At 37.5% G+C, this 16,906-nt stretch overlaps 1 protein-coding gene across 5 annotated transcripts in view; it reads left to right on the forward strand.

The window, feature by feature from the left end:
• Nucleotides 1-16,906, forward strand: part of runx1t1 (RUNX1 partner transcriptional co-repressor 1) — a 68,717-nt gene that overhangs the window by 43,751 nt on the left and 8,060 nt on the right. For all 5 annotated transcript variants that reach the window (XM_016514978.1, XM_016514991.1, XM_016514970.1 and 2 more), the window contains 4 exons: nt 3,954-4,091; nt 6,445-6,686; nt 8,270-8,359; nt 11,473-11,654. In XM_016514978.1, the coding sequence (XP_016370464.1) occupies nt 3,954-4,091; nt 6,445-6,686; nt 8,270-8,359; nt 11,473-11,654 (652 nt within the window). The remainder of the gene's footprint in view (nt 1-3,953; nt 4,092-6,444; nt 6,687-8,269; nt 8,360-11,472; nt 11,655-16,906) is intronic.

Below are 16,906 nucleotides of genomic sequence, written 5' to 3' on the forward strand. Positions count from 1 at the left end.
GCGCTTATACCAAACGCGCGCGCACCACCACTGATCTATATTATTAGTGGAGCGCACAATCCGCGCTCAGTCTCAAACAGCTTGTGAGCCACAAATACCAAAATTAGTGGCTAACTGCGCTAAAACGTTCAAATACATACAAAATTATGTCAAAATGCCCGTCTTGGCGAGTATCCAGTTAAACACGATCAGTTGGAACATTAAATAGTTGAGAAAGAGAACATATGTTGTGTAACAGTATATTGGGTCCGTGGATAAACTCTTAAAGGGACCGCAGTCCAATATTTATGCTGCTGTCTGTCATGTTAATCAAAGAACAAAAGACAAAGAAAATCATTTTCTGCTCTTGACTGAATACGTTTTATAACTTTAATGGTAAGCATTAATCTGTATTTAATTTTTACAATGAAGACTACAGAAATTAAAAACCAAATGTAAAATAACACTGATACGTTTTATAACTATAATGGTAAGCATTAATCTGTATTTAATTTTTACAATGAAGACTACAGAAATTAAAGTAATCAAATGTAAAATAACATTGGATGTGTTATTTTACATTTGATTACTTTAATTTCTGTAGTATTTCTTACCTGAATAAAAACTTACTTAACCTGAAAAACTTTATTTCATAGCTCTCTTTATTCTATTGCATATATTTGTGCTGTTGTTTGCCATTTTTTTTTACTTGTGTTTTTTTATGAAAATAAAACTTTGCGTTGAAGAAAAGTAGATTTTTGTTTGTATATGCTGCCAATTATAGTTCATAGAAAGAAAATCGGAATCTGCAAAAATCGGTATCGGCAGATCACACTAACGAAAAATCGGAATCGGAAATCGGCGCATCTCTAGCAAGAACGTTTCTTATGTCCGAGTCCCTTACTCAGGGTTTCCAATCCTTCTCCTGGAGGTGCTACCTTTCTGCAGTGTTCAGCTCCAACCCCAATAAAACACACCTGAATCAGCTAATCAAGGGTTTTAGGATCACTAGAAACTTTAGGGCAGGTGTGTTGGAGTAGGTTGAAGAAAAATTCTTTAGGAAGGTGGCCCTCCCGGAGCAGAGTTGCACACCTTTGCCCCTAAAAAAGATGTTTGATAGGATTCTGATCTTACTAACGTAATTATACGGGGATATACAAGGCTAACTAGTTTACTAGTTCTTCAGATGACCCATTAGATGACTAGTCAATTTCCAGGCCTCTTAAGGGGTCGAGTCCATTTCCAGGACTCCCAGCAGGATGAAGGGTGGACATGTTTAAGGATTGCACACCCTTGCTTCTAAAGAAAGATGTTTTACTGGGGTCTGGTTCTACTCGTACAGGGCCATAACTAGGCTAACTAGTCCTTCATACAACCCACGGACTAGTCAATTTCCAAAACTCGTACTTTTGCTAAAAGTAGATTTTTGTTTGTATATGCTGCCAATTATAGTTCATAGAAAGAAAATCGGAATCTGCAAAAATCGGTATCGGCAGATCACACTAACGAAAAATCGGAATCGGAAAAGAAAATTGCAATCGGTGCATCTCTACTTTTTACCTATAGTACTACAGGTTTGAAACTTGTAGTAAATAGAAACTTCACATTTTGAGGATATATGAGCATGCTCAGAGTTATAGGTTTTAAATCCCCAATCCATAGCTCATCATGCTATCAGGGACATGAATACACTGCAAGTCATGTGGTTTATTGAGGTAGGCTAATATCAGATTTTTACTCGTTTTTTTTTTTTTTTTTTGGCCTGGCAAACAATGAAATTCCTCTGAAAGGGAATCAGGCCATATCTAGAGACCAGATTGTCATAGACCAATCAGCAAGCAGTGCTCTAGAAATCATTCACAAACCCTAGTAACCACATAGCAACACATGGTAACACACAAGCACTTTTTGCATGTGCAATAAAATGTACATTAATAATCATCTTATTTCTATTATTCTTAACCAGTGTTGGGTGTAACGAGTAAGCTGTAACGCACTAAGTAACACTGTTTTGGTCTCTTGAACTTCTTTCTGAATCGCATCACAATAATGCTCAGCTAATACTTGACAGACAGACGTGAGAAATATATCTATAGAAAACTTGAAGTATCTACTTTTAAATTAACCAATTAAAATCGAAAACGAATATTCTCTGATTATGTAATTTGTATGAAACCAACGCAAGGTACAGTCTTTTCTGTCTCAGAGCTCATTATCTGCAGCCATACCTGCTCGCAAACGCCCTCATTACCTATATACAAAAATACATTAAAAAAAAAGATTAATCTACTTTTCATTGTTTTTGGAAGAAGACCTGCTATGAGGAATAAGACAGAATTTACCTCAGAAGAACAGCGCGATCTGATGCGGCTTTATTCAGTGGAGGATATCATTTCTGTAATATATTCTTACTTACATTAGTGAACGTGTTATTTTTACATAAACTTGTATACATTTTACTAGTTGGGCTTTTCCTAAACTAAACAAAACTGAAATGTGTGAAAGCAAGTAAAATATGGTGAAATATCATATGATATACATTCATATATATAGGCAGCCTATTACATATAGGCTAAATGTCATACAAAATGAGGATGTAAATATTTTGCTATCATATGATAAAAATATTAGATGTAATACGACATAGATATAAAGTAATGTAAATGTTTACATTGCAGCATGATGAATATTACAGTCTAGGAATGTTTAGATCAGTGTTTACTGATCTACTATCAGATGTTGATGTTTATAATGTGCTAAGCAATAAGAATTTAGTTTATAAAATATCAGAATGTTGTTTATGAACTGTGTGGTAATACAGACAAAACATATGTGCATGAAGGACATACAAAATCATGTAGTTTTTTTTTTGTTAGGAGTGAACAAAATTAGCATTAGTGACTGCTAATGCTGTATACATGTACAGTATGTCAGTGTGTATGAAATACGGTACTCATTGCTTTGAAAAGTTTAATGCTTACAGCTTGTTACATGTACCCCTGGTTTCAAAGACAAGGCTTAAGCCTAGTCCCAGACTAAAATACATTTCTGAGCTGTTTTAACTGAAAGAAACTTGCACTGACATACCTTAAAATATATCAATTCCATTGTTTTATCTCAAGATACACCAGTAATGTTTTCTTCTAAGGCACGTTTATAAAAGATACTTACAACTTGTTTAACTTTTCTTAAGCTTTTTTTTTTTGTTATTCAGATATTTTGTATTTCTGTTTGTTAACCAAAGAAGGTTAAATTTTTTATTAAAATGCTTAAGTATTACAGTTGTTTTAATGCTAAAAGGCTAAACTATTCCATGTTTAACTCAAACTGAAAGAATTAAGAGTTTCATTTCAGTTGTCTATGCATCAGTGTTTATAAGGATTTTAAGAAGTAATTTACGATTTGAATAATTAAGTTACTTATTAAGTAATTCAATTACTTTTCAGACAGAGTAATTAGAAAAGTAATTTAAATACAATATTGATGATGTAATTAGTAATTAATTACTTTTTAAAGGTAACTTACACTGGCGATAACAACCGGCTGGATCTACATTATTCCGCTTATTACACGGCTACTTGCCACATAAGTAAATAATTAGATACTTAAAGTAACTTACCCAACACTGTTCTTAACCATGATCAAGTGTAAAATGGGTCGACTGACTTTTTAGTCTGGAGAAACGGGGTACTTTAGACATTACATGTCTGTTGTGGATGCTGAAGACCTCTGTGGGGCTCCTCCAGATTTCTGAAACATTTTAATGAGAATATTGCCAGTGTCCTTGATCATTAGGGAAATGGGGATGACAGCTGGAATTTGACTGGTGTTACTATCTCTGAACTCTCTAAAGGCGTGTACCGTCTATGTAGCTGTGTGTGTGTATATTTTACAGGAGCTCAGGTGCTGTAGAGAGGCAGCTGTTGGGATATCACTGAGGTCTCACAAGAACTGTTCCACTTTTTCTTCTGCAGATCGCACTGAGAAGCGCTCCACCATGCCCGACTCACCTGCTGATGTGAAAACACAGTCCAGGTTAACTCCGCCCACCATGCCTCCTCCCCCCACCACACAGGGAGCTCCCAGGAACAGCTCCTTCACCCCCACTGCATGTGAGTTCTAGCACACACTGTACTCGGCCTATACATAGACACCTCAACAGAAGACCAATGCATATGAATGACACAAAAGTATAAAATAGTCCTAAAATACCTTAAAATACCTTTTTAAAATGAGTCCAGATCTGTTTTTGTTCTTCCTTGAAAAGTGTGGGTATCTAAATAAATTTCCAGCATCTACACTATTTTAACCAAGTCAGTCTAGCCAGATCAATGCAGTACAGATTTTTACATTTGGTTCATAGAAAGGGAGTTTATTGAGATGCATTGTTTCTTTTAAAAATTGTGCTGCGTATTTGTGTCGTATTGAAAAATTCCAATCCATCTTCCTGCTTTTTACAGTTCGTGATGTGTCAGTATTGTTGACTAGTTGGTTTAAAGGAAATGTGCTTCAAATGTTAAATCAGTTGTGTTTGCGTCCAATAGAGATTAGTACAGAAGCTGCATGGATTTCCAATCATATGTGTATATTGAATTTTCAGATTCAATTTGAGCTTCAATTGCATTAAAATATTTGAATTGACTGTATGCGACTGCTAAACTAGATGTGATGTGTTCTAATCGAGACACAAGGTCAGAATTAAAATGTTATTTTTTAAATCCTATTTCTGTAAAATGGGTGATTATTAATTATGTCCAAAATTGTTATTTTATACTCTACTACTTGTTAATTAATACTAATACTACTAATATTAATGTTTTATTTAAATAGCTCCTTTCTAATGTTCAAAGTTACTTTATAAAGACAAAGAACGACAAAACAGATCAGAAAATTACAATGCAAAACAAGTCAAAGTCGAAGTCTGCTTTATAGTCAATTCTGCCACATGTACATACAGAGAATTGAAATTGCGTTACTCTCAGACCCTTGGTGCATACAGTTAACACTTAACACTAACAGTAGACATAATACAGATAAATACAGTTTAAAAAATATATAAAATAACCTATACAATATAAAATAAGGATTTCCAACAAATATGGAAACAAAAGAAATCAAAACACAGAACAATCAAAAAATGTGAAAGTAAAGTGGTAGAATTATACAAGGCTTTAAGGCCGACTGGTTGACCAGTCATTCAGATAATCCATCAACTTTGTCGATTTTAAAGAATTTGTAATTTTGCACTCCCCTCATTACAGTCAACATGATTTCCCATTGTCTACTGACCAGCAGATTTTTACATCTGCCCGCTGGCTCATGGCACAAAGAGCATCACACATGCCAGCTCAGGGGAGCGCTAGAGCGGCTCACTATCAAAGGCATCCGTGCCACAGCACAGCACCATGTCAGTGTAATTGAGCAGTGGTGTGCTGTCAACAGCAGTAACACATTCCTCTCTCTGATGTTACATCCCTAAAAACAGATCAGTTGGACTTTGCAATTAGCGCTTATGAAAAAAGAGACAAAAAGCAAGCCGAGTCTGAAGAAATCCAGAGCCTTTTTAAAGGCAGACTCTAATTATACATTCTGAAGGTTTAACAAAGCAAGCGCTTTGATTTCCCCTCCATGTAATTGTTACCAGATGCAACTCAAGTATCTCGTTTCTGTTCTGTTGGAGGAAGGCCAGGCAAACGAGGCTATCACGCAGCCTAATCTCATTAGAGAGACGTTGATTCCAAGCTGCATCCCTCTGCCGCGTATGTTTCTCATTGTGGCACGGGGGGCACTCGACCACATGTATTCTCCTCCTCTGGACTTAATATGTCTGATGTATGGAAGCAAGAACGCATGGCTTCCTTCTCAAAACTGCCTCGTTCAAGCACCGTCAGTCACAGGCGTTCATATGCCTATGTCATTTTTAAATCAAATAGAACACATCTGTAGCTAAGTATAGCAACATAAGTGGGAAAAAAAAATCCACTTGACAAGATGTGCACTATAAGCTGTACCACAGCGTTATTTTCATTAATATGTAGTTACGGAATAAACAATGGCGAAATAGCAGCCTGTACTAGAGGAGGGCTGCTTTAATTAACCATTCCAATGGAAAGCTCTTTTTTTCAGCAGGCATTTGTTTATTTTTTGCTGTGTCTACATGCAGAGGCTTCCTTGTGTCCCCTCGGCTTCCGTGGCTCTTTTTAATTCGCTCCCCACTCTGCCTTATTGAAAAGAGTGACTGGCTTCCTTCTCAAAACTGCCTCGTTCAAGCACCGTCAGTCACAGGCGTTCATATGCCTATGTCATTTTTGACAAAGGATTGCTTGCAGCTTCTTTTTAAGGAATGTTCCTGGCAATTTTTAATACGAATCTTTTGGGTTTAGATCATTCAATATGCTTGGGTTAAAAATAAATGCCAAAGTTCTCTTTGTGGCATGTTGAAATAATTAAGTTTCTGTTTTCCAGTAACGAATGGCACCAGTCACTCTCCCACTGCACTGAATGGAGCTCCATCTCCACCCAATGGTTTCAGCAATGGGCCTTCATCGTCATCTTCGTCCTCGCTGGCCAATCAACAGCTGCCACCGGCCTGTGGTGCAAGGCAGCTCAGCAAGCTCAAACGCTTTCTCACGACACTACAGCAGTTCGGCAATGACATCTCACCTGAGATAGGAGAACGAGTGCGTACCCTGGTGTTGGGGCTTGTGGTAAGTCTGCAGTCACAAACTGTGTGGCACTTACTGGCTAAAATTCACCATCTATTGTGTATATGCATGTCATTGATCTTATTCTGAATGATTCATTCATGCAAACGTTTTATTTTTAAAGTTTCACTTTGTGTGAAATGACATTTGCAGGACTTCTCCAGTCATTTAAACAGCTTAACCCCCACCCTTGCAAGCTTGCATTCACCTGTATCTGAAATCTTATATTTCAGTCAACAACCAATGAATTGAACCAAGTCTCCACCCTATATTTTTTTCTTTTTTGATAATCTGTTTCACTCAGATGTACGTCACAATATGGAAGAAAATCACTACTTCCATTTCTTCACGACTTTAATGGGAAAATGGGAAGGATTTTCTATCATAGTGTTAAGTGTATATTCTGACTCAAAGTCTTTAGGAAAAAACAGTTATCTCTACCAAGATACTAGTGTTTATTGTCTCCTGAAAAGTTTACAGACAGTAGAAACTGATATGTTTTGCTTTCTTGATACCAAATCTTGTTTGGCTTTCATCATAGAAAATAAAGGCTTGCCCAACAACAATAAATCAAATAGAACACATCTGTAGCTGAGTATAGCAACATAAGTGGGAAAAAAAAATCCACATGACAAGATGTGCACCATAAGCTGTACCACAGCGTTATTTTCATTAATATGTAGTTACGGAATAAACAATGGCGAAATAGCAGCCTGTACTAGAGGAGGGCTGCTTTAATTAACCATTCCAATGGAAAGCTCTTTTTTTCAGCAGGCATTTGTTTATTTTTTGCTGTGTCTACATGCAGAGGCTTCCTTGTGTCCCCTCGGCTTCCGTGGCTCTTTTTAATTCGCTCCCCACTCTGCCTTATTGAAAAGAGTGACACACTTAATTAGCGCCGCCGATGCTGGAGAAAAGCTCAGGAGGCTTTCTGGCTGTCAAAACAGGCCGCTGCAATCTGGCCGAACAGATGTAAGCCTAATGTAACAAAATTCAGGTCTGGGAAATGAGGGGAGAAAAAAAGTGTATTTTTCTCAAATGTACAACTCCTTGCTCTCTTTCGCATCGTTCCTTCCGCTAGCTCTCTTGGAAATAACATGTAAAAAATTGAAAATAGTGTCCTATCAGTCCTATCAGTATGTTAAAAGATGATAGAGCAGAGAGCAGGAAAGATTGAAATTAGTAATTTCTCTTTTTACACTGCCGAGTTTAACAGGGGTGAGATATATGTCAGTTCGGTAGGGAATAAGACACATGTTTTATGTTTTTATCTCATGTTACATGTTTTATCTCGCTGAGTAATCTGTGCAGCGATACTGCATCTGTAGTTTTGTTTGCATACATGTTTGTGCATGTGTTTGTTGACGCAATGATGATGTGGTCAGCGCATGCACATGTAAAAGCCTCCAGATCAAACTTCCCCTTACGAGGCCTTTCACCACAGCCATCCATATGCCTCCCATTACAGTCTTCAAATCATTCAATCTTCAGCAGGATATAGTTTTGCCTCCAATAAGTAATATTATCACATAATGTTTTCCACATGTATTAATGCGTGCACCATCTTTTTTCCTCTCTCCCTGCAGAACTCTACTCTAACCATTGAGGAATTCCACTCCAAACTGCAAGAAGCGACCAACTTCCCACTCCGACCTTTTGTCATCCCCTTTCTGAAGGTATTGCACAAGCAATCTGGAAAACATTTAAACAACTGAGGCACAGATGTACATATTTCTCCCAGCTTTCGATTTTTTTCATCCCTCGCTTTTAAATAGCCTAAATGGATACATGGTTTCCTCATGAGCAAAGAGGCATCAGGTTTCTTGATCACTGGGACCTATTTTTATAATTTCTCTTTGGAAATACATGATGTGAACCTACATTATTCAGTGTAACAGCACCATATGGGCTTGTCCCACTACACAGTGTCTCTATTTATTCATACGTGCCGATGGACACCCTTGTTCGGCCGTCGCTTTTCTCACACTGCAAATTTCGGAGGGCAGGGCACATCTGAAACCATTACCACAGTAAGACGATCTGTTGTCTGGGAGAATATCAACCTTTGCCCTCTCTGCTGCCCATTTGTCACTGCGGCTCTTATTTCATTACAGTTAAATGTGTCTCTGGGCCTGTTTATGTTGGAGCACTTAACACGAACCATTCAAATAAACACTCTGCATATTATTCTTTCGACCAAGGGAAGTATTTGAGTTACACATGCCATACTTTTGTTTCACATTATCGTGTTCAAGATTAAAATGATTGTAGCCTGCAGAGCGAACGTATAATTTGTTAATTTATGACATATGTAGCAAATAGACATCAGCGCTTGATAGAGATTAAATTCTCATGAGCATATGGTGACTGCTGTATCCATCCACCCTCAATTGTTAGCCAATTGATCGTTTTCATCTGCTTGTAAGTGACAGCTATTACGCACGGCACTCCAACCTACCCGTTCTCCTCCCTCTTTGTCTAACCTTCACCCCCCTCCCCTTGTTTCCCATCTTTCTCTTGTGCTTTGCTTTCTTCCTTTCCATAATAATGAAATAAGCGACCAGTGGAGATGGATCAAATCTGTGTTGTTTACTCCATTAGATGATGATGGAAAGGGGTCCGACCATTTGATGTGGTCTCCGTTCTCGCCGCACACCGTTCGAAGGCATTTCATCTTGTCCACTGCTTGTCCTGGCCTGCTCTGTCATACAGAAATTGGTCCCATTAGGGGTTGCGCCGGTCACTGACGGATGCAGAGAAGCATACAGGGACACTTCCCTGACTCGCTCACTCTTGTGCAGCTCAACGCCATATGGTTACTGTATCATCCAGTCAGGAGGGGTGGTATCAAAGATGCAACTTGTGTTTTTTTTTTCTCGCTCCCTCTTTCCCTCTCGTCTAATTTTAGTGGTTTTCCTCAAAGGAGCCTTTAATGACAAATACCATATGGCTGTGGGAACAGGGGCTTTTATAAGTGTGCAGAAGCGCAGCTGCAACAATGTGCATTAGCAGCATTTTTTCATTAGGCTAATGTTGTCTAGCGACCCTCCAGTCAGAGTTGGGTTTTGCGGGGAAGTGTTTACAGGAAGGGCAGTGTGCATCACACTAATGATGTAATCCAAATTCGACGCCAGCTGACGGCCTTTGTGCTGATGGCGTTTGTTTATGATTTCTCTAAATGGATTCCTCGTCAGATACATTTGTAATATTTAGCCGCCGTTTCGTTCAGCAGGCTCCATAAAGCCTGTAAGCACATGTGTTCCTCTGCGGCTCTGTGCCTCATTGCTTAGAGACGTTCTCAGCGTGACATAGGCGGCGCTTCACCAGCTAGCAGTGCAGAGGAAGTGAGGATTGCATATACGTGGCAAACTGCTTTGCAGCTTGTGTTTGATACGCTGGTTTCCAACTAGTTGTGTGCTAGTGGACCACACAGGAGCTGGAGAACACACTCAGACATAATCGAAGTAAATGTCAAATCATTGCATGTTTTATAAACTTGTAGGATTGAATTAAAACATTGATAATGATAAACAATAAAATTGCAAACTACTGTTCTAACTTTTACTGATGAATAAGCTTTTCTCATTCATTATCTTGAAATACACTGCAAGAATGACTTTCTTCCTCAGTATTTTGTCTTGTTTTAACATTCTTAAAATAAGATAAATTAAGATTAAATTGAAAATTAAATTAAATGTTTCAAAATTAAGTGTTTAAACAAGAAATATATCTGTCAATGGAGTAAAAAGAAAACTTAGTTCTAAGAGAAAATCATTTTTGCATTGAACATGTTGTATGTGAACTGTCACTAACTATGAGGACCTCCATTTAATGAAAATCTGAGGTCACTGAGGGTCAAAGCAATTTAACTGGCCTCTGGTAATTATCATCATAAACTACTAACAGACCATTACCTCATACAGCTGGTGACCAGGCGGTCTTTCATAAACAATCTTCATCATTATCATCATTAACATTTATCAGAATAACTTTTATTTATTTACTTTTTTATATTTAACTTTTTTGATTTTTGACATTTAATCTTCATCATGACCAGCGGCTAAATTTTGGCCACATTTTCTTTAAAGTCTGTGCTTTCATTGTGCTTTGTTCAATATTCAATCAACGCACTGCTCCTAATTTTAGCCATTACATCACTGAAAAGGCACACAGTGGGAGTACACTGAAGAATATTGCAGAGCTGAAAAGATGTTTGATTATAGTCTTAGATCAGAGTCACAGGCCATAGAGAAAGAAAGAAAGAAAACAGAGATGAAGAAAGCACAGAAAGAGAGAAAATAGACATCATCCTCCAACTCACACCTTGTGTTGTTTAGATGCTGCAATAGTCCGACTGTCACTGGATGGGGATTCACAAAAACCTTTCATCTGCCGTGAAAATGCTCCTCAGTGTGTCTTTAAAGTGGCAAGGCCTCCAAGTGCTTTTGGAGAAAGCCAAGCCAGCTAGTAATCACGACGGAGATGCAGAGGAAATGAGACAGAAAGAAAGCTAACGTGCCTTCCCCCCCCCTCCAAACCATCTGCTTTGAAGATGTCACTTTCTATGTTGACCATGATTGCTCATATCAAGGGCCCAGGGCACTAATGCATGTTTCAGGTCACAACAGAGTGCTGCTCGAAACGGCACGAGAGTGTCTTTATTTTGGAAGAATGTACCTGTAATGATAATAATGAGTAAACAAAAAACGGTGTTTAGAGCCTCTGGCTATGGACAGCTTCATAGTGCTACATCTGCTCAGCAAATCCTGACCGCTATCTCCCCCTACAGGCCAATCTGCCGCTACTGCAGAGGGAGCTGGTGCACTGTGCACGACTGGCCAAGCAGAACCCGGCTCAGTATCTAGCCCAACATGAGCAACTCCTGATGGACACAAGCACCACGTCACCTGTCGACTCGTCTGAACTCTTGATGGATGTCAACGAGAACGGCAAGAGAAGAACGCCTGACAGGTGAGCCAAACTGTAAATTAACATCATTATTAGGGATGCACCGATACCACTTTTTCCAGTACTCGCCCGATACCGATACTTTTATTTTTGGTACTTGCCGATACCGAGTACCGATACCAATATTTTCATTGCATTTGTACATTTTTTAAATATTGGTTTAATCTCTAATAACTCCATTCTGATGTCTGTTGTCGGTGTTTCTTTGTCTGAATATGGCACTTATCACATGCTGTGTGGTATCGGCGTTTGGTATCGGGGCATTTTAACGAGTACGAGTAAAGGAGCTCAGTATCAGGCCCGATACCGATACCAGTATCGGTATCAGTGCATCCCTAATCATTATCAATCAGTCATGTAGTTTCGTTGTTATTCAAACAGTCACACTATATTTTCATTTGCCCATGCACACAAAAATATAACATTTATTTTGCTTTGAGACAAAATACCAATTTTTTTTTTTTTTTATAATTTACAATTGTAAATTAATTTACAATAAATAAATACATTTCAATTTTATTTAATATTATGTTTTCTGTACAAAAAGACTAATTTATGTTTCCAAGGCTGTCATAAGTCATTCTGACAGTTTTTTCACCAATTTAAATCAGCAGAATTTACAACAATGTTCAATTTATCACAAAACCACAAAGCTACATTTTTAAGTTTGCAAGGTATAAAAACGCATAATTAGTGGAAATCAGTTGTAATGACAATGAAGAATCTCTCACACCAAGAGCTCATAGTAATTTATTTTTGGGGGGTAAATTGTCGATAAATGTTTAATTGAGCATTCATTTGTTAGCAAGTGGACTTTAGGAACCCACATACAACTGTAGATTAGGAATACATGCTTGTAAAACAGCTGGAGGGCTGTAGAAATGTTGCAGGAGGTTATGAGTGTCTATATTGTCAATATTGTCATGCATCATTTGGATTCTCATCCCCTAATGGAGCAGAACCAGGAACCAGACACATCTGGAGAATGCAGGTAGATTCTTTGTAGGCTTCCTGTTGAGATGAACATGAGTGAGAATTCGCACTATAAAACTAGAGAGGCTACATGTCTGTTGCGGCCTGAGAGAAAAGATATAAAAGCTTTTATATATCAGTATTCATATATACTTTTCAGTGAGGAAATATCATTTTTAATGTGCTATCTTATATGAATAAATATCATCTCAGGTCCTCATGGTTATTAGAGAAGAATATACAGCTCTCTATTTTTCTTTTTTTGTTCTATCTGTCTTTTTTTTATGTAATACCTGCATTTTTGCGTGAGCTCTAATGTATGGCTAGGTGAGCCTGGGGACATGGCTGATAACACATACAGATGAGACTCAGCTCGTATACAGCTGGCTAAGCGCTTCTGTTTCTGCTTAGCTCGGCTCAGCTCGACTCGACTCTCTGCGCTCAGAATGAGGAGGTGCAAAATAAAGAGAAAGCAATATTGGAATTTGAAAGGGAGCAATGCTGTCCTTAATCACAGAGCACAATGTACGGTCACTTCAGTCTGATTAATATCAAAGGAATCGGGAAACTACGGCTACAGAGAGAAGCGCACCCCACAATGCATTCTTAGTACGACTCTCCTCATTTAGAAGAGAAATGTGTGCTGAGACTTATTTGAATAAAATATTCCATTGTGCTGCACAACCCCTATATATTTGAAAAACAAAAAAGCTGAATTCCCATTGAAATGAGGTTCAGATTCAGTTCACAGCTTTCAATGATCCCCACAAGAGTCATGTAAACTAAGGGAATTTAAGACGTTACCTAGGATTTAAAATGCTTACACACAAGGACTGTCAATGAGATCTTACTTGTAAAAAAAAAAGTAAAAAAAACAAAAAAAAAGTTTGGCCTCTGTAAGATTGTTTTATGTATTTGAAAGAAGTCTCTTATGCTCATCAAAGCTATATTTGCTTGATCAAAAAATACAGTAAAACAGTAATACTGTAAAATATTATTTTAGTTTAAAACAACTGTTTTCTATTTGATATATATTCACATACATTTCTCATCAATGTTGAAAACAGTTGTGCTGCCTAATATTTTTGTGAAAATGTGAAACTTTTTTTTTTAGAATTCTTTGATAAATAGAAAGTTGAAAAGAGCCGCATTTATTTGAAATATAAATCTTTTGTAACATTATAAAGGTCTTTACTGTCTCTTTTAATCAAATTAATGCATCCTTGCTGAATACAAGTATTAATTTCTTTAAAAAAAAAAACTGACCCCAAACTTTAGATTTTTGTAATTAAGTAGTTTCATGTTTGTTTACCAAATGCCACATGAAAACAAAGTACACAGTTTTTAATACATTTGAATAAGACACATAGACACAGTATTTTAAGCAAATAAAAATATTAACAACTATAAAAATATATATTGATATACTATAAGTAAAATTCTGAAATTCAGACATGTGTAATAAAAAAAATTACAATCTAAATAAATGAAAGAAAAAATCATAAAAATAAATGTTTTGTGGATGGGAAAATATCACATACCGTACCTGAATCAGAGACTCAAGTTCAGGAAGAATGGATAGAATTAGAATAGGTATTAAAATGTGTGAGACTGGGGTAAAATAAAGGCAGCGGAATTTGGATGTATGGGTGGAGGAGAGAGGTGGCTTTGAGGAGCATATGGACGGTGATGGATGCGCATTAGCAGCTCATAAAAGCAGCTCATTAGGAAGTTCAGTCTTTTTCAGAGATAACCGAGGGACAACCGCCTCACAACACACACACAGCGACTCACATGAGTACCAGCATCTGTGAACACCTGGACCCGTGACACATGAAAGTGAAGGGCAGAGCAATGTGAAAGCCCTAGGAATTAGGTGTACTGAGTGAGTCCTGTAAGTGCACATCTCTTAGGGTCCTCGTGTGCTCTGTCAAGACCTCTTTTTACTGACAACAAAGTGCTTGACGGAGGCATAGAAGCTGCTTTTCTACTTAGCACATTAGATGGCAGATTCTTACTGCCTTTCACATTCTCCCTCGACCCACAGTGGAGGAAAAGTACATTACATCAGTGAACTCACTGTCCTCAGAAGACATCTCAATGTCAGACAGTAGCCAAGTTTCCATCCAGTCTGCACTTGAGCTGTTTCCATACATAATTTCACCTATTGCACAAATTATATAGGCTAGTAGCCTATCTGTTCCTCATCCCTTTGCAAACAAAACTTAATATAGGCTATTATTAAATTGTATACATACAATATTAATGTGTCAAGAGTGGGTTTTTTTTTACTCTTTAGATCAATACTACTTGATCATCAAGCAATATTCATAAACAGGTGCAGTTGTATTATGATGATTATTATTATTTTGATTAACTTTTATTAGACTGTATTGAAATGGCTGTTCATTTTGGTTATTTCTTCTAACCTACAACCGACGCTCGTTAAGCGATTATTAACAGTTAACCAACAAGAATATTTTAAATTTAATTTAATTTAAACACCCATTAAAAATACCAAACATTTTTTTTCAGGGATTAATTTTACATGGGCAAAAAGCAGCATAAACAACAGAACACAAGGATTCACATGGTCTCATCACGCACCTGCAGCGCTTCTGCGAACGGAGAAGAACATAATAAAGCTATATATAAAAAGAATAAATAGGCCTATATGTGAAATATATTTACTTAGTAAATTAACAAAACAAAAGAAAAAACTGTGCAACAAGTATTTGGCTTTAGCCTATATGCAGAGTTTCGGTTCATTTTTGTGATGCGCTCCACAAAAAACTTCAGAAAGCGGCATCCTGTTTGTTTCCTATTTTACAAAAGCACAATGTTTTGTTTTTAGTGTGAATCTACACAAATAAAATAAATATTTTGAATTGTTTCAAATGATGTCTTACTCTTATCTATATCACCACAAATGAAGGAGTATGTAAGTTGTTTCCACTTTTATAAGAAAACATTCAAGTGATCATGCGCGCACACAGTTCTAAGCATTGCTAACACAGTCTATTCATTATCATAAACAGCCAAACATATTGAAATACCACACTTCTCAATTTAAATAGTCTGTATTCAATCTGTGCCGTTTAGCGTGACCACCATACTGCCGTGATATTATGCAAAGCACATTTTGTTTTACGTGGATATTGGAACGTGAGTGAAGTACAAAACCCGGTTTAGCCTACATAATAAATCATAGTTTGGCATCCAAATATATCGTAAATATGGAAATATTTGGATTCGTGCCGAATGTGAGAGGTTCTTGAGTCCAACGTCCAATTAAAAATGAATTTGTTTTGTCTTGTCATTTATAGCTTCTTATATTTTCATTCTTGTTCTGTTCTGAGATTTGTTATGGAGTGAGGGGAACTAAAATAGCGTAGGCTATAGCCTAGCTATGTTTATAATGTTTGTAAACATTTTGCTTTATTTACCAGTATTTCTGAATGTAATAAAATGCCACTTATTCATGACTTATCTTTTTTTTCTCTCTCTCTCAAAAACACAATTTTATTTCATATGTGTAGTGTATTTTTTCCCATGCAATGTTTTTTTTAAATATTTTGAAAAATTACTTTAAAAATACTTGAATGACATTTTAAACAGTTTAACTGTATTAATCGATCAAAATTCTTACTGTCGGTTAACGGTTAACCAGTTATTGTAACGGGGCTGACAAGACGTGAGACGTGCGGATCCATATGCAAGCTTTATTAACAAGAGAGGAGGTCCGAAACACAGGCAGGGTCGAACGGTGGCAAACAGGTATATGGCGGGACAGAGACAAGAATAGTCCTAGGGCTAGCGTAGGTCAACGATTGGCGAACAGGATCACAAGGGCGAGACTAAAGGGATAAATCCAGGAAAAACAGGCACAGATCAAAAACCGAGAAAACAGACAAGGCAAGACTAGGCTGGGCTAGGAAGCTAAAGAGGGCTCTGTAGAGTAGCTATCACTGCTGACGATAAGCGCATACAATACTCGGCCGAGAATGGTTGTTTGAGTGAGTGTTATATAGTGAGTGAGTGATATGAAACAGCTGTGTGCAATCAGTGCTGTGTGCAATCAGTGCAATGAATGATGGGATATGTAGTCCGGGGTGATATGCAACAGTGTGTAGTGCGAGAGTCAATGAAAATGGAAAGGGTGACCTCTGATGGCTAGCAGACGGAAGTTCATGGACCGGATTCATGACAGAGCCCCCCCCCCAAGGAGCGGCTTCCAGACGCTCCAAACACTTTACGATTCCGGAGGGCGGTGGAGTGGAGGC

Source organism: Sinocyclocheilus rhinocerous, unplaced genomic scaffold (genome assembly GCF_001515625.1).
Source record: "Sinocyclocheilus rhinocerous isolate Xijiao unplaced genomic scaffold, SAMN03320098_v1.1 scaffold492, whole genome shotgun sequence".
Taxonomy (NCBI): Eukaryota; Metazoa; Chordata; class Actinopteri; order Cypriniformes; family Cyprinidae; genus Sinocyclocheilus; species Sinocyclocheilus rhinocerous.